Consider the following 18,844-nt stretch of genomic DNA (forward strand, 5'->3'; position numbering starts at 1 on the left):
GGGTATATATGTGTGTGTATGTTCTCACCCGCCAAAATGGCTGTACTTCTGTACTTCCCAGAAGTTTTTCTGGGAAAAAAACTTCCCAGAAGTCAACTGGAGCATCCCAAGGGCAGAACCAGGGCCTTCTGGCCAGATGACTTTGATTAATAATTAACACATCTGAGCTTGGCATGGAGCCACAACAGGTGTCCCCTCCCATAAAACTCACCTTCACTCCATGTGGCTATGTTACCCAGTCAGGCTCTGAGAAGTCCAACAAAAGGCCAGTCCAACCCAGGCCTATCTTGAAGGAGTTGGGGCTGGATAATGAGGGACTCTTACTCCTAAGGGGTCTCACTGGCAGGAAGGGAAACAATCAGAAACAGACTGGGGTAAGAGGATGCCCCTTCCACTAAAGGCAGGCATCTTCCTTTCTGGGGGTATATCCAGACCATAGATGGCCCCATGATCCCCTCAAAGAAGATATGACAAACACACAAAGACATACATACACACACATGTACACACATACACACACACACACATGAGGCTAAGAAAAATGGAAGAGAGAAGCTGAGGAGCACAGGAAGGGCAAGCCTCTTTTATTATCCCAAAATGCAAAGTATTGAAGGCACTTACAATAACAAGGTTAGAGATGAGGGGAAGCATAGGGAGGTCAGAGATCAGAGCACAGAGGTAAATCAACGGACCCCACCCTGGCCACCACCCAGGAAGGAGAAAAGAAGAAGCTACAGGGCCAGGTCTGAAGCCAGTTAGATGTCAGCTCTACAGAAGACACAAATCCATTCTAGAGAGGATTCAGAAATGAGGAGTACACAGCAGCAAGGGGCAGGGCTGGCAGTCACGAGTTAGTGGTTCTTTAAGGAACACGCTCGGCAGCAATGAGGCACTCAGGTCCCCTGCTGGAAGAGGTCTCGGTACATCTCAATGAGACGGGCAGCCTCACGCTGGCCAGAGAGCAGAGCACCATGGGTGGTGGAATAGTACTTGCGATGGGTGGCCTCACCTGAGAACAGCACCTGCATAGGCTGGGCGGGGGGACAGGGAAGTGAAAATGGAGGAGCAAGAAAGGCTACCTGTCTGCCCAGAACCCCCATCCACACTACAAGTTAGAAAGGAATAAGCGGGCATCTGAGATGCAGGTATTGCTATTTCCATAGGATGAGGAGCTGCCCATCCCACCTGCCCATCTTCCCCTGCTTCTTCCCCAAACATCCGGGCCTCAGTCCTTTTTGCTCTGAGGTTTTTGTGAGTACTGGCTCTACAGTTTCAGAAATTCACACTGCCTCTTACTAGTGAACTTGGGAATGATTTAACCTCCCTAAGCTTTGATTTCTTCATCTCCAAAATGAGTTTATATCATCTACTTCTGAGGGTGATTGTAAGGATTAAGTGAAATAATGTATCTAAAGGACTCAGAACCTTGAAAGAATATAAGAACTCAATAAAGTTAGGCAGTAATTTAACAAACCTTTATGGAGCCCCTATTAGGTTCCAGGGACTGTTCTGGGCACTTGGAAGATAAAAGGTGACCAGGCAGCTGCTTTGAGGAGCTTCCTTGCTGGTGGGGAAGCCAGACACGAAACCCAATTACTAAATGGCATCATACGTGATGTGATGGGTGTGTGGGCGAGGTGCTGAGAGCCCAGAAAAGAGGCCCTCTGTCAGGGAGATCACACAAAGCTTCCCAGAGGACAGGACCTTTGGGCTTCTTCTCAGAAGATGCTGGATAAATAAACAGGCAAAGGATGTTTCAGGAAGAAGGAAAAATGGGGGCAGAAATGCATCTCCTAGGCCTTGTCTAAGAGATGGTGAGAATTTTGGCAGAGCCAAGCTTAACATCAAGAAAGCAGGCTGTTTAGGTGGGGTCCAAGCATAGAACAAATGCTTGCATTCCAAGCTTGAGTTTGGATTTTATTCCAATATACCTCAAACTGAATGTGTTGGGGATCTTGTAGAATGAGGTTTTCATTCATCAGGTCTGGGGTGGGCTGCAAGTCTGCATGTTTAACATGCTCCCACATGGTGCCAGTCTGCCGGTCCATGGACCACCCACCTTGAGTAGTGAGGTTTTAACCCACCAATAAAGAACCTGCAGAAGTGGTTAAGCTGAAAGGGGGGCACATATAGTGGCAGAGGGCAAGCCGCCTACTCCACATCCTTTCTTTCTCCTCAGTAACAAAATTCCTGACCTTTAACTGGGTCCATGGACAGAAGAGCCCGGCTGACTACAGTCCATGGGGTCGCAAGAGTTGGACATGACTTAGCGACCAAACCACCACCACCACTGCCATCCAGGGAAAAAAAGATGTATCCCAGTCTCTCTAGCAGCTGGTAAAGTCATGTGACTAAGTTCTAGCCAAGCAACTTCAAGTGCACTAATGCTTAGGGGCACTGACTCCTCCCAAGGGTTCCCTTCTTTCACTCATCAGCCTGTCACAGACTTGAGAACAAGAGCAGCAGCCTCCACAGCCCTCTTGGATCCCAAGGTGGCCTGGAAGATGGAGCCAGGTGCTACTGATACTGGGCCCCAACATCAACCTCCAGATTTCCTTTTGTGTGACCTAAGTAAACTTCTGTCTTGTTTAAACCGCAGTTTGTTTTGCTTTTTGTTATGTGAGCTAGTCCTAACTGATGCAGGGGACAAGAGAAGGAGGACGGCTATAGCAGCAGCCTTTCCTAAGCACAGCCAGGACAGGCACAACACATTGTTTAACTGCTGTCTTCTTCATCAATTACACCAGAGGATTATTTCAAATATAATTCTGTTGGGGCTTTAACATCTATTGTATGGGTATGCTTGGTGGGGGGAACTCAAAATCTACTTTATAGGAACCGAAATATATATAAATAATTTCAATTTATTATTTTTCTATATGTTTTACTATATAGTTACTATAATTGGGGGGAAGGTCAGTATTTTGTTTTATTTTCTAAAACAAATTGGGGGAAATAAGCAAAACATACTGGGTCAGTGCTGCCCAACAGAACTTTCCACAATGACAGAAATGCTCCATAGTGACACACTCCTAACGTGGCAACCATGAGTGACAGGCGGCTCTCAAACTTGAAATCTGGCTAATGCAACTGAGAAACAAAATGTTGTATTTATTACTTTAGATTTTAATTAAATTAAGTGTGGCTAATGGCTACCATATAGGACAGCAGAGAATTAAAAGTGTTGGTTTTTATAGCCTCAAGAAAGCATTTAAGATATCCTAGTTTGACTCTGTCTGTTCTTCCAGATGTTAAGTGTCCTTTTTCTTGTTTTCTCCATCATTACAGGAGCTACTCCACCTATCTTACCTTGGCACTCCTCCCCTGGACCAAACACACACACCAAACACCCACCGTCACAGACCCCTCACCCTGCAGCCCGTCGCCTGCCCAGCACACCCACACTCACCGCTGTCTTGGAGCTCTCTGTGTACGGCAGGGGCTTGGCCAGCTTCTCCACATCTGCCCCACTTGAGCCCACCTGTGTGTATGAATAGGATCCCCGGAAGTAGGGGTTGCTGCCCCAGGCCGAGCGCAGGATTCGCCGAGGCTTTGGGATATTGGGATTCCCTGTTGGGGAGTGAGAAGAGCCAGGGGGAGGGAGGATAAGAAATGGTTGTACAAAGAAGACACTCCTGAGCAGACAACTCCCATTGTACCTCAGGGGCTCCAGGAAGTCCAGGCATGAAGAAGGGAGGGAGGGAGGCTGAGGTTCAAGCTGTATACCCCTCAATGTCTCCTTGTAATACCCCAGAAAAACACCCCCTCTCCGTGGGCCTTAATTTTCCTATCTGAAAAACATCCCAGATAATCATGTTCCCCCTTCCAACTTCAGGGGTTCTTGTGGGGCTCTTCTGGGATAGTGCAGGAAAGACGTTCAACTAAAAATCAGACAAAACAACCACAAGCCCATCTCTTAGCAAGACAACATGAGTAGGCAATCTGAGGTTTGGGGGTGATATCTGAGTTTTTCACCATCAGCCTTAGAAACAGAGAAGAAACACAGAGCCTGTGATCTTGAGTGTCTCAAATTGCAAATGGAGAGAGCTTCCAATTTAGGAGGCCAAAGCTAAGACACAGTGACCTACAGCATCTCTCCCGAGGGGTGCGCCGCCTCAGTTTCACAACCTGGGGATGAGGATGCTAGTACTGGTTCAGGAGACTCAGAGGGTCTAGAAGAGGAGGACAGACAGAGCGAGGCCTGTTGAGCCGGTGGCGGGACAAGGACCGGGACGCACCTGTGAACTGCCGCAGCATCTCTGTGCAGATCTCGGCCACTGCCTCGTCATCACACTTCTCCATGACAAGGGCCTCCTCCCCACAGATCCAGCCACTCAGCACATGGCCGTAGCGCTCAGGCGGGTAGAGGACATCAAAGCCACAGATCTTGCGGTACCAAAGCTCGGGCGGGTAGGTGAGCGTGCAGCTCTCCGCCTCGTCCTCCCACACAAACCGTAGGCTGTTGCACTCGGGGCCCCAGAAGGGCTCCTCGAATTCTAGAAAGATCTTGTCAGTGGTGCCGATGCCCAGTCGGTGGATGGCAGCCACCTTCTCGGCGGGCAGGCCTGGCCGAAAGAAGCTGGCATGCTGCCTCTTGAGCACGCCCAGCGACACGGTCACAATCACATGGTCTGCCGGGATCACCTCGCAGTCCTCGCACTCCACCACCACTGGCCACTGCTCCTCCTCATCCTGCCTCTCCTCCCGGGGCTCCTCTCCACCCTGACTGCCCTCCCCGGCATCACGATTATGGTCACCCTCATCCCGGGGCTCAATCTCAGGGCCCCGAGGGCGGGATGAGGCCTGGTCCCAGTGAACACAACGGACGGGTTTCCCCAGCTGGATGACGTGGGCTGGGATGCCCTCAGCCAGCAGCTCCACAACCCGCATGAAGCCCGAGGGGATGACGTGGTGGGCACCAGGAATCTCAGTCCATTCCCCAAAGGCGCTCAGGGACACCTCATCCATGCTGTGCGAGCTACTCTCACAGCTTTCCACCTGTGGGAAGAGCCAGAGGGGAGCCAGGTGACCGCCAAGGCTGGGCAGGGACAGAAGCAGGACTTTGGGGCAGTGCTGCCCTTCTCGGACCCAACTTCCCCAGGGTCAGTCTCTCTCATTCTGGCATTTGTACTCAACAGAGCTCCGAGATGGCAAAGATACCTTCAGGTACTGTTGGATCATGGCGAGTTTCAGGCGCTTGGTGGCCTCTGGATCATCAGGGTCACCCCTGATGCGGTTGCGCACCTCCTCTCGGGTGAACACCCCCACGCTGTTCTGACTCTCAGCATTAACTGGTTTACCATGCCGGAAGAACTCCTGGGTCAAGTTATAGACCTGCAAAGAGATCCCAGGAGACTGAAAACACATTCACTCATCCCACCTCCATCTCAGACCCACGGGTTCTAACTCAATACTCACCATCTCCAAAGTGCTCCTGGACATGCTGAGCCCATGGCACCTCGTGGTGAAGTAATGTGGTGCTCAGCTTTATACTGAGGCTGCACCAACAAAATGGAGGTTTGGGGATGGCAAACTGAACCTGCACACTTGGCTTCCTTGCCTCCAGACACAGGAGGTGGGATGGGCCCCAGAAGCTCTCTTACCGAACCCCTGCTTAGAACAAAGTGAAATCTCTGCTGCCTGTACAGTGTGTGGGAAAGGAACTGCCCTTTCAAGTGCTCTACATAGCCAAGCATACCACCCACTAAAGAACCCACGTCTACACAGATAACCCTTTTTCAAGAACCAAATGCAAGGACTCTCCCCTGACATTCCTGTCCAAGTGTATCTGCTTCACCCTCTCCCGGGAAGGCAGTATGGAGCTGTGTCCTGGCTGATGTTTTGCAGGGGAAAGGGCAAAAGGGGCCCATACATTGACAGGAATGTGTCTACCCTGCAACCCAGCTCTAGGACTGCTGAGGAAGAAAGGTGGTATGGCCCGACCCCCACCACCCCCCCAAGGGAAAAGCCTCCACATAATATAGAAACATAAATTAAACATTTCTCTGCATATAAAGAAGAAAGCAAGTTAAATCATTCCTTTTTCTTCTCCCAACAGTCACAAGATGCTGGGTGTTTGGCTTTAACTGAAGTCCTCAGCAAATTCCTCACCTAGTACCACTGCCAAGGAGTCAGGCTTTCAACTTGCCTCCTCCCCCTTAGATTTTTCCCCTTGGAGATAAGAAACAGAGTAGCCAGCCAGTCAGCTTATGTCAACTAAAGACCAAAATGCCCAGCTGAGGACTAACAGACTTACATGATTCTTTGTGTCAACCACTGACTAGGACTGCCATAATTGAACATGCATTTGTCATGTGAGTAGTCTCCTGTCCTAGGTTAAATGACATCTTCCTAATGTGACCCAAGGGAAATGGGATGGGTCTGTAAGAGCTAACAATATTCACCCCATTTCTCATTAAGCACTTTTCACTGGGATCTCATTTACCCTTCAAGACACTATGAAGTAGGAATAACTGTGTCTGTTTTACAGATGAGGAAAGTAAAGCTCAGAGAGGCTCAATAACTAGCTCATGAATATACAAGTATATACCATTCTACATGAATGGCAAAACTGGTACCTGAGTCAAGGTAATCTTGCTCCAGAAATTAAGCAATATGTGATAACTACCGAACAAATTCATCTATTTGTTAACAAATACAACACATTCAAGTGAGTAGCCCTTCAAAGTCATCGCCTTGGGAGGGAGGCTGCATATTTATTATGAAGCCACCCTCAGGCAAGGCTTCACATGCTTAGAGCACACCTCTTCAGAATGGCCTCCAGCACTGTCTAAGAGCTATATAAGGAAATCTCTCTTGACCTGATGGTTAACACCTTTTCCTTCTGACTCAAAGCAGCACCACTTAGAATGATAATAATAATAATGTAATGTTGGTCACTCAGTCATGTCTGACTCTTTGCAACTCCATGGACTGTAGCCCACCAGGCTCCTCTGTCCATGGAATTCTCCAGGCAAGAATGCTGGAGAGGGTGGCCATTTCCTTCTCCAATGATAACCTACCTTTATCTGTCCTACTTTCCATGACTCACACTCTTGGCTTTCAAAAATCAGACCCACAAGCAGAAGTTGATGATGATCTACCTTCAAGAACGTTTAAAAGAACCAGTAAGTTATGAACCCTGAATGTCATTCTCAAGAGGCATCCATGCTTGAAGCACTCACGGTAACATAGGAATCAGGACAGGACTGATTCTCAGTACACCAAGAAGGTCTACTTTCAAGAATACTAATTCTTACTTGCTTAATATTGAGTGAGAACACACAACACTATAGGATTGTACACAACATAAGACAGTGAGTGTTCCTGCCTTCCATTGAGCAGGGACAACCCAAAGCAAGAGTCATTTCTTCTTTCCTATGCTCAAGAGATATAAAAAATGTATAATAGGTGAGTGTTGACCAGTTTACTAACCTAAAGTGAAGGGTCATTACACTATAAATGGAAGCTATCAGAAGGCAAGACCTACAAGTTATCTTGCTTGTTTTTTGCAGTTCACAGCAAAGTTACTAAAAATATTAACTTTTTTTAAACCGGAATAAGACATTGGTACAATCCCTGACTTCAGACTATACTACAAAGCTACAGTAATCAAAACAGCATGGTACTGACACAAAAACAGACACACAGATCAATGGAACAAACTAGAGAGCCCAGAAATAAACCCACACACAGTTAGTCTATGATAAAGGAGGCAGAATATATATGGGAAAAGACAGCTTCTTCAACAAGTGGTGCTGGGGAAACTAGACAGCCATATGTGAAAGACTGAAATTAGAACATTTTCTCACACCACATACAAAAGTAAGCTCAAAATGGACTAAAGACCTAAATGTAACAATGGAAATAATGAAGCTCCTAGACGACAACGTAGGCAGAACACTCTTTGACATAAATTGAAGCACCTTTTTTCTCCTAAGGCAGAAGAAACAAAAGCAAAAACAAATTTAATTCAATCTAAAAGTTTTTGCACATCAAAGGGAGTCACTGACAAAACAAAAAGACAACCTACTGAATGGAAAAATATATTTTCAGATAATATGACCAATAAGGGGTAATATCCAAAATATATAAACTGCTCATACAACTCAATTAAAAAAAAAACTATCAACTTGATTAAAAAATGGGGAGAAGACCTGAATACACATTTTTCCAAAGAAGAAGGACAGGTGGCCAATAGGCATATGAAAAGATGCTCAACATAGTTAATCATCAGAGAAATTAAAAATGACAGTGAGATATCACACCTATCAGAAGAGCTATCATCAAAAAGAATACAAGTAACAAACATTGGTGAACATATGGAGAAAACGGAGTCCTTTACCCTGTTGCCGGTAATGTAAATTGATACAGCCACTATGGGAAATATGAAGGTTCCTCAAACTATTAAAAATAGAACTATCACATGACTGAGCAATTCTACCCCTGGGTATATATCTAAAGAAAAAGAAAATCTAATTTGAAGAGATACTTGTACCCAAAAGTTCACTGCGACATTATTAATAATAGCCAAACTATGGGAGCAATCTAAGTGCCCACCCATCAACAGATGAATGTATAAAGAAGATGTTAGATAGATATAGATATAAAACACAGTTACATATATAGTATACACACACATGTTTTATATACATCTTAGATATAAACTATATTGTTATATATGTGTGTATATATATATACGCACACACATTGGAATTTTACTCAGTCATAAAAAAGAATGAAAATCTGAAATTTTCAACAACAGGCATGGACCTAGAGGGTATTATATTTACTGAAATAAGTGTGACAGAGAAAGACAAATACTCTATGTCATCACTTATATGTGAAATCTAAAAAATAAACAAACATAATGAAACAGAAATAGACTCAGATATAGAGGACAAACTAGTGGTTACCAGTGGAGAGAAGGAAGGAATGAAGGGTAAAACAGGGGTATGGGATTAAGAGATAAAAACTACTATGTATAAAAATAAATAAGCAACAACTATATATTGTACAGTACATGGAAATATAACCATTATCTTGTAATAACTTTAAGTGCAGTATAATGTATAAAAATGTTGAATCATTATGCTGTACACCCAAAATTAATATAATATTGTAAATCAACTATACTTCAATTTTTAAAAATCAGTTATAATTCTATATACCAGGAACAATTAGAAAATAAGGGTTTTTTTAAAGTTATCATTTACAAGAGTGTCTAAGAACGTTAACAACAATAATCATACACATTTACCTGGTAACAAATCTAATAGATATTTAAGGGCTTTCTGGGGAAATATTTAATCATAAGTATCAATAATCTCTTCCCTAGTACTTCTCCACTCATTGTCTTCATTCTACCCTCAAACTGGGGCCCAGAGAATGTACAGACATGACCAAAATCACAGAAAACCCTAGCAAGTTGGCTAGACCCCCACCGCCATCACACACACACACACACACACACACACACACACACACACACACAGTGCCGGTGTGCTCCAAGTCCCCCACACCCTTGTGCTCAACTATTCCCCTAATACCTCACCTCGTTGTATAAATCACTGAATTCCTCAACCACATCCTTGGGGATCCTGCAGCCACGGTTGGTGAGGTAGCAGGCCACGCCATTCTTGGAGTAGAGGCTGATGCGGCCCACACTGCGTTCTCCATCGGTTGTCTCTTCCAGGAGGCCATTGGCTTCTGCTAGATGATAGATGGGATTCCCGTGGGAGCCATGGATCCACGTGGCTCCCAGCTCAAAGATAGCGTGTCCTGATGACAACAACAGGATCTTAGCACAGCAAGGACTCTTCAAACAGGGCCGGAACACTGCCTCATCTTCCTTCTCCAAGGGGTCCTTCCATCCCCAACAACAGGGCAAGGAAGGGGATTAGGTCCCCCTCTGGCAACGAACCAAAGTCTTCAGTGAAAAGCTCCCAGTAAGAAACCACATGCAGCACAAAATGGATTCCACTTTATAAATGAGGTAACTTCCACCCTCAGAGACTCTGACAACACCAAGTCGCCTCACTGGAATAATTAGAAGATTCTCCTTCTGTGATAACATCAGACAATAGGCCTTCCCTCCTCAGTGGTGCCTCCGTCTCAGGAGAAATTCTATGGTACCAGAGGGTGCCACGTGGTACAGGTACCTGAAATACCCAGTGAGGAGGCCCAGCCTTCCAGACCCAAGGTCCCCATTTGGCCTTATTCCAATTCCTCAAAATCCAGTGGTTCAGGAATCTAAGCCACTCACCCAGATGGAAAATGGCCAACTGAAGGAGTCTTTTGGGCCTAGAAAAGAGAACTACAGTCTCAAAGACCTCTTGCTGAATCATCTAACTTCGGAGAAAACAAAGCGTAATTTTAGTTCCATCCTGATGCTCCAGGCCGGTTGCATCTATCTGGGACTTATCACCCCCTGTCCAGAAACCTTCCACCCCCTACACCCGCTCAGAAGACTTATCACCCCCTGCCCAACTACAAGTGTCATCTCAACAAAAGAATACTCAAAATATCCCGCCTGATTGACGTTTCCCTTATCACTTCCACAAACCTCCCTATAAGTATGAAGCCTCCCTGATCCCTTTCGGCGCTCAGCCTGGTTGTTTGGCCGACTGTCGCCCCTCCTTGCCTGAATAAAGGTAACCTACTTCTGTTGAGGTCGTCTTTCCTTTTCTGCCTCGCCGGAACTATGCCTTACACCAGCTCCTAACTCAGTCTAGGGCAGAAGAAAGAGGGAAAACATTCCAGTTTTGAAGACTCCTCCCCAAGGCAATCTAAAACAGACTTCTGGAAAAAACTAAGCTTTCTCATCCTATGGCACAGGTGGCGAAACCTTAAGAGACTGTTTGGGGTAAGGGGAACTCCTGGGCCCAAATTGGGACAAGGCTGGTGGCTCATTTTACCACCCCATCCATAGCCAAGGGACCAGATACTCTGAGGCCAGTTCCCACTGTGCCTGAGCCTATTTCCTCTTCTGGGGCTCAATTTCCTTTTCTCATGCTGCAGAGCCTGTGATACAGTTGCCTCCTCCCCTGCCTAGCTCCCAGGAAAGTTGAAACAAAGAAAGGAAAATATAGAGGAACATTTTTTGGTGTTTTGTTTTTTGTTTTTGGAGATCTGATTCAAGACATCATGTATGATAACTTTTTTGCCAAGATGGACACAATAATTCCTCCTATCCTTACACACATGGCCCTTTGCAATGTGACTTTGACAGTCCTCCCATCAAGAGATGGAGGTCTTTCCTCACCCCTTGTATCTGGGCTTGCCTTATGACTTGCTTTGATTAATAGAATGCAATGAAAGCAATGTTGTGGCTTCAGAGACTAGGCCTCAAGAAACCTTGTGCCTTCTATCCTCACCCTTTTAGACTGTGACCACCATGAAGAGAAACTCAAGTTTCTGGAGCCACAGAATATCAGCAAATCAAATGATGTTGTTTTAAGCCACCATATTTCAGGCTGGTCTGTTATGCAGCAATAGCTATCTTACAAACAATAACAGACAACAATCACCCCTCACCCCAGGAATTGGGCATTCCTCTTTTTTTGTGCCTTCTCTTTCCTGGGCTGCTTCTAATTAAACCATCAGTTCAAAAAAAAAAAGCCCTGTAGCCCTGTATGCATCTATGTGCCAAACACAGAGCAAGAGAAAAAACAATCAACCTCAAACCACAGCCAGTAAGACAGAACTTCCTGGTGACTCTGGAATCAGGGGCAGGAATGTATGGGTTCCTTTGTCCAGGGAAAGTGGGCAGACTAGAGGGTATGAAAAGCTGGAAACCCATTGTCCTTCTTCCACAGGGTTCAGGAAGGGGGGCTGGTCACTGGGGACATTTATCACTAATTATCCTTTAGGGCCTCAAGTTCCCGAAGGCATTTGTTTTTGTTTTTGTTTTGCTTCTTTTGAGTTTCCAAACGAAGCAAAAGGGGCTTGCATCATGGACCCTTCCCAGGGTACACCAGGGAGTTCCAAGTCATAGTCACTGGGCAGCAATGTCCAGGCGTGGAGTATCCAGGCATAAGCAGGAATGAGGTGAACAGCTCAAGGTCAGCAACATCAGAGTTCCACCCTATCCCTCAAGCTTTACAAGGAGGTGGGGTGGCCCGGAGCAGCCTCAGTCTTAGGATGTTTCCTGTCCTCCCCCACAGGCCTTTCACCTCTGCCGTCCTTATAACCACACGGTAGCGGGCACCATCTCTACAAATACCCCACAGTGTCCTTGGGGCTTCTGGTCATCACCACTGCCCTTACCACCGGGATTCACAGCTAGCATCTCACACTGCTGCAGGTCCAACTGCAGCCTGGGCTTTCAGCCCCAGGTGTCTGCACACACAACACCTACGCGCTTGCCTGGACTTGCTCTCCCATAGTCTAGCAGAGTCTGCCTTGATCTGATTCCTCATATACATCATCCGTTCCTTCTTTTGACCAGCTATCCAACTCCCCTCATCACCTAAGGCCCACCCAAGCTCCCTCCCCTCCAAGGGAGGCTTCCAGCCACATGCATCTCCTCAGCCTCCTGTAGCCCCATTCCTTCCACTTCGCTCCCTCTACCAACTTCCCTGCAAAGCACATCTCAGTTGTCAACTGCCACTGAGACTGGGCCATTTGTCCTCCCGTCTTCCGCTTTTATGTCAGACCCTGAATGTCTCATCAGGACTTGAGAACCACAAATGGAGCCATCCCATCTCCTAGCCAGCCAATCCCTAAGGCTCCTAGCCAGCCAGTCGGTGTTGAGCTGAGTCTCAGGCTTCCCCCAGGAGGTCCCCCAGCTGACTGTCCTCAGGTTTCCATTGTGCTTTGGGGCACACTTCCATCTTCACTGCCAACACATACTCCTGTGTCTGCCAGGGGAGACAGATATAACTTCACATATACCTTTCAGGAAATGCTCTAAGAAAGACTTTTAATGTGATCAAAGTTTTTTAAAAAATAAAAAGTTTCCCATGTCTCCTCAACCTCTGCTTGTTCTAAGCCTGACCACCTACTTTTCTGAACCAATTGCTCCATTCGTCAAAAGTAAATGCACAGAATCTGCTTGGCCTTGCAGCCCAGGTAACAAGACACAAAATTCTATGGAGGGTCAGTGTAACCCCCATACGCCAGGCCACCATGGGTAGTCCCACTGGGCCATTCTCATTCTCAGACCCCTTGGCTAGGAAACCCTGACCTCTGACTGCATTTCAGGCAATCCCCCACCCTTTAGGACCCCTAGCAAAATCTGCCCACTCCTGGGATGTGTCTCGTAACTGGTTGCCTTTTCCAGAAGCCTTAATACTCTGAAACCTACACAGATCCTCTTCCCAGACAATCCTAAGACCTGCCCATCACTCACAAGGAGGCCCAAAGTCTTCTTCCACCTCCACTGCACTGAGCTCCTATTGTCCCAGGGCTAGCTCTTAGTAATGGTATACTAAATCATATTCAAAAGTTAACAACTAATAGAAACTTGCACAATTCCCCTTCTTGTGAAACAGAAACCAGCCTACCTACTACAAAGACAGTTGGGTTCTGGGTGTCCTCTCCCACCTAAACACTGTGAACCCTAGATTTTGTTCCAAAAACAGAGGCCAGACTCCCATTCTGCACACCTCAGAAGGGTGCTGAGGAGGCAAAGGAAGTTTCTGGAAAATGCCCAGGCAGCATGCATGACAGAACTCTAAACCCTGGGAAAGAACTAAAATAACAAGATCTCAGCTAGGCCAGGGCACTGGGAGGCAAGAGGTGACCTTGGGAGATGACTGGACTGAGGTGAATGCGGCACTTACCAAGTTTCACACTCTGTACGCGACCCCCGATGCGGCTGGACGCCTCAAGCACAGTGACATCTGTAAAGCCCTGCTCCAGAAGTGCTTTGGCCGCAGCCAGGCCAGCCAAGCCAGCGCCGATCACCACCACACGAGGCTGTCCCCTTCTCCGCAGGCCACGACTGAGAGGGTCATCCGCGCTGTCGCCACTGGATTCACAACTTTGCATACCGTCCACACTCGCCTCCTAGGAACCTGGAGCAGGGAGGGGGGTCACAGCTCACCTGCTCTGCCTTCACTTCGCACCTGCCCCAGGAGATGCTCCCAGCCTCTGCCCTCAAAGGAGGACCTTGAGCCCTCTCGTTCTCTTCTGAGGATCTGGGCAAGAAGAGCCATCTCCAAAGGATGTGGGGAGGGAGGAAAAGAGGGAGCCATAAGGAAGGAAATAGGAAGGAGGTTATGTACTGTGGGCCCTCATCAGCAAACAGGAGAGCTGAGAGTCCATCCCAAACCCCTGAAATCCATCAATCCCACCCCAGACCAACTAGGTACTGCCTCTTCTTCAAGGACGAGACAAGAGTCAGCAAGAAAGAGGATGATCAAGAAGGTCAAAATTAGGAGAAACTGACCCTGGTGCTGCTGACCCCGGATCAGCACAACCCAGGACAGCCCAGCATCACTGCTGTGGTCCAGCTCACACCAACCTCAGGATGCTCACATGGACCGCAGGATGCTGTACAGACCTCAGGCTGCTGGAACCAAGCCCGGGATACTTGTACCCACTGCACTAGACCCTCTACTCTCCCTCCTTGGCCTGGCCCTTCCCTGGCCCTCACTCTCCCTTCCGCTGTCTTCTCTTCTCCTCTTGCTTTCTGTTAGTCTTTCAGAGCCTAAATGAGGTGGTAATTTGGTGGGCAGGACACAGTCCCACCTTCCCCCAAGAAAGTGCCACGAGGCTGGTATTGAATGAACCTCTGCTATTCCGGGTAGGTCTCCGGTTTTTTGTCCCAAGCCACCCAGCCCCTCAGTCACCACAAAGCAGCAAAGAGCCCAGGAAACAGTGGACCATGAGGACCTGTGGCACCAGAGGCCAGACATCAAATTGACAGTTACACTAAGCCAGCTTGCTCAGAGACGCCAGTCTAGGGAGCTGATGAGAGGCCAAAGGTGTCCCTGAATCTGGCCCCAGGGCTGGGAGAGGTTGCCCTTCTATTCCCAGAGTGACTATAAGGGCTTGAAGGTATCTTTGGGCCATCCCAAGGGGCCACTCAGCTCTGATCCTGTCCCCACTTCCTTCCTGACCCAAGCTGCCTTTGCTAAGCTTTCAGAGGCAGAAGTTGCATACTGTCCAGTTATTCAAACTATCCATAGTATTCAAGACCTAACAACAAGGAAATGAATTCATGAGTGGAAAGTAGCTGATGGGCAATGGAGACGGGGCATATAAATCTAATAAAGCTAAGAAAAACCCTTCCTATGACACAACAATTCCACTCCTAAGAAAACACCCAAGAGAAACAGGGTATACTCCACCAAACAGATACACTAGAATGTTCATGACAGCTTTCTTCATGATAACCAAAAACAAATATCCCAAAGGTCCATCAACAGAAGAATAGAAAAATATATTGTGCTATTTGTAGTGTACTCATACAAGGTAATATTCTTCAGCAACAAACAGAACCAAACTACTCTCAACAACATTACATTGACAACAGAAGCCAGAAACAAAAGAGCGCCATATTGTATGACTCTATTTATGTGAAATTCATGAAGCCGTAAAATGAATCTGTGATTATAGAAGAGAGATTGGAAGGAGGGGAATGAGTGAAAGGGTCAGAAGGGAACTTTCTGGACTGGAAGGAAATGTACTATGAATGGTGGTTAGTGCCACTATATATATGTATGCATAAACACCTCAATAACTATTCCTGGCTCACTGTAAAAAAATAAAATCTGTGCACTAACCTTCTTCCCACACTTCAAGGTCTGACCGCTTAGGTTTCCATCCCACCTCTAACATTTTTTTATCACAGATTTTAAAAGAGTTATTTTTCTGAATATGCTCAGGCTGAGAAGCTGCTCCTTGAACTCATCTTCCCCCTCTACCTGCCAATGTCACACCTGGGCACGGGCAGAAGTGTCACCCCATTCCTGCCCCCAAACTCTCTCCAAACTGCACCCCACCCCCCATCCCCATGCTGCCCGACTCGTGGAGGACCTATTCCCTAGAGGGCCGGAAGGTGGCGCCCGAGACACGGAGACCTTCAGAGGCAGGGGCTCCCCTCCTCCTAGGAGAACCTGTATCCCGGCTTCCACATTCTTCCTAGCGCGTCTTCGGTCTCGCCCACCCCCACCGTAGTGATGTTCGGTTCGCCTCCTGGGAGCAAGGAGGTCAGAGCTGGCTCGAGCCCTTTCCTCCCCTCCCCCTTACCCTTCCTCCGCTCCCCCTCTGCCTCCCTCCGCTTCCTCCCCAGGTTCTCCTTGGGAGGACTAAAATTAGAGGTGAGGGTGTGGCTGCCTGTACCAGCGGCCGACAGAGAGGAAGAGTCCGCCCCGCGGCGAAGGCAAGAAGTGTGTTCTACGTCAGGTTTGTAAACACGCAGGGAGCACCTGCATAAACCAGTGTAAACACTGAGCACCCTGCTATGGAGACTGCCTACCCTGCCCCGACGCCCCAGTTCTCCAAGCCTGGGGGGCTCTGCCTGGGCGTTGCTCCCTAGGCCTCCAGCCCCACTCCCAACCTGAGGCTGCTCCCCCCAAAACAACCACTTTTACGCTGTAAAGGGGTGGGATTACTGCAGTGGTTCCCCGACCTTACAGATGGAACCCCTTCTCGAAAAGCTCCTGGGGAGACCAAGGTGTAACTGGGATGAAACGGCATCCCTCTACTCCTTCAAGTCCTTGAGGTCTCAGGGCAGAACTCCTTGGCTCCCTGGAGCACCACCTCTGAAAACGTGGAGGAGTAGGGTAACTTCAGCCTTGGGAGGCCTGTGGAGGGAAGAAACGCTTGGGGGAGCACATTGGGGTGGAGGATACCTAAACTTCCTGGCTTTCCAATCTCCATTTCTTTCTCTCTCAAGTGGTCCAGCTTGTCCCAACCTACATTATTATGACAGTTAAATAAGGCCTTATATGGATGTCTAGAGATTGTCAGCATTTTTAAGAGCCTTGTCCAGGAAAATCATTTGTAAAGTTCTGTAGCTAAATTTTTTTTAAGATATTTATTTATTTATTTATTTTGATTGTCTGTATTTACTTATTTTAAAATAAGCATCTAAGAACTCATCATCTAATACAAAAACTAGAAAATTGAAAATAACTAAATTTTTCTTAGACTGCCTTTGGTATAGGCTTCAGGAATGGATTGTGGGAAATGTGGGCAGGCAGTTTGCCTTTAAGATGAACCCAGAAAGGACCCCAAGTTCCCAACATACCAGAGATCTTCAACTTAAAGAGACATCATACATAGGGTGCCGTGGTATGGGTGTTAGTTGCTTAGTTGTGTCTGACTTTTTGTGACCCCATGGACTGTAGCCAGTCAGGCTCCTCTGTCCATGGAATTCTTCAGGCAAGAATACTAGAGTGGGTTGCCATTCCTTAGCTTCCCAACCCAGGAATCAAACCCAGGTCTTCTGCATTACAGGCAGATTCTTTACCATCTGAGCTATAATGAAGTCATGGTGGAAACAGGTAAACAGGGGCCATATCGGTCACCTGTTCCACTGGCCCTCACTGCTAACCCCAGTTCTCTGTCTCCACAAGCCTTGTCCCAGATGGGCCTATCAACCCTGGGGCCCTTAAGCCAGAGACGCCACAAGCACTGTCCATAGATGGCAAAATGAGGCATCTCCATCCTCCCATAGAGTCAGTCTACCCCGGGATCCAAACTGAAGGGAAGAGAGGAAACTACATGTAGCAACACCTACTGTGTGCTCAGCCCTCGGCCCTCGGGTAAATGCTGAGCTGGACTTTTGGACCCTCTGTTATCTCAGATTGGGAGGGAGCACATTTGTGTTCCGTTGGTTTGTGCCATCTCTTCCTTTGAAATTTTTTAATTTTATGAGAAAATGCCTTACTGGGGAAGAAAACTCACTTAACGCTCCTTGGTGCTTGCCTCTCCTTCTCTTGCCTTCAGTAAATAAATAAATAAATAACATCCCCTTCCTTGATCTGTATGCATAGGAGAAACAGAACACCCTGTACTTTTGGAGCAGATAAAGGAGAGAAGAAAAAAGTGCTGGCTCAGCCAGGCAGGGAGGGGGAGAGGGAGGAGGAGGCGGGGAAGGAGCAGGGACAGGGCGAAAGACTCTTGCCTTCTGGCTCCTGTTTCCAAGGCAAAACAGGGGTAGGAGGGTAGGGCCCCCATGTCCCCAGGCAGGCCATGCCTAGTCGCTTCAAGAAATTAGGTCCACTCCCGTTCAAGATATCCAGATGCCTCACTGCCTCCCCACCCAACCCCCACCCGCCTCCTACCCTTCACTTCCATTTTCTCTGGCCTGCAGGCCACCACCTCCCCCTGCAGGCCAGAGCCAACACTGCCCCAACTGAACCCACCCAAGTAGCCAAATTGGAAAGCAGACAGAAGAGAGAATAAAGGGAAGAAGGGCCCGGTCCCGTGGCAGGGTCACCAAAGAAGGATGAGTGAAGGCTACGAGGCCAGGTGCCAAGAATGGGCACCAGCCACCGAGCATATGTCCACTGCCACTTTCCCATCTGCCCTCTCTCAACATACTCACCAGTTTCATTTTGTCACCCTCAGAAATTTACCCTGCAAGAAATTTAAAAAGTAAAAGAGATAGTCCTATCCAACCCGCCAAGAAGAATTTCCTAATTGCCAGATACTAAAAACATCTTTTAGTCCTGGCCTCCAACGTCTAAATTTGCTGAGCCACTTTGCTGAGCCCAGAACTGAACTGGGGACAGCATGCATCTCCTTATGCTTTCTCAACCACAGTAAAACCACTGAAGGGCCAGAGCACTCACAAGGCTCAAAAATATCCTAAGGAGAAGTTCTGCCCTCACCCCTCAGGTCAAGTCTTGTCAACCCCACACCCCATATCACTGTTCCCCAGGTGCCT

At 47.5% G+C, this 18,844-nt stretch overlaps 1 protein-coding gene across 3 annotated transcripts in view; it reads right to left on the bottom strand.

Annotated features, from left to right (window-relative positions):
- Positions 1–564: 564 nt before the first annotated feature.
- The window catches only part of SMOX (spermine oxidase), a 35,384-nt gene continuing 17,104 nt past the window's right edge, over positions 565–18,844 (bottom strand). The window contains exons 2-8 of one of the 3 annotated variants that reach the window (XM_065921486.1): positions 13,785–14,018; positions 9,554–9,780; positions 5,161–5,334; positions 4,239–4,593; positions 3,410–3,570; positions 1,475–1,564; positions 565–1,031 (exon numbers count right to left, since the gene is read on the bottom strand). In XM_065921486.1, coding sequence (XP_065777558.1) covers positions 894–1,031; positions 1,475–1,564; positions 3,410–3,570; positions 4,239–4,593; positions 5,161–5,334; positions 9,554–9,780; positions 13,785–13,992 — 1,353 coding nt within the window. In that variant the 5' untranslated portion in view covers positions 13,993–14,018 and the 3' untranslated portion in view covers positions 565–893. Of the gene's footprint in view, positions 1,032–1,474; positions 1,565–3,409; positions 3,571–4,238; positions 4,999–5,160; positions 5,335–9,553; positions 9,781–13,784; positions 14,019–18,844 lie in introns of all 3 variants that reach the window. The other 2 variants (XM_065921484.1, XM_065921485.1) reach the window with 2 other exon arrangements.

This window comes from Muntiacus reevesi, chromosome 2 (assembly GCF_963930625.1).
Source record: "Muntiacus reevesi chromosome 2, mMunRee1.1, whole genome shotgun sequence".
Classification (NCBI taxonomy): domain Eukaryota; kingdom Metazoa; phylum Chordata; class Mammalia; order Artiodactyla; family Cervidae; genus Muntiacus; species Muntiacus reevesi.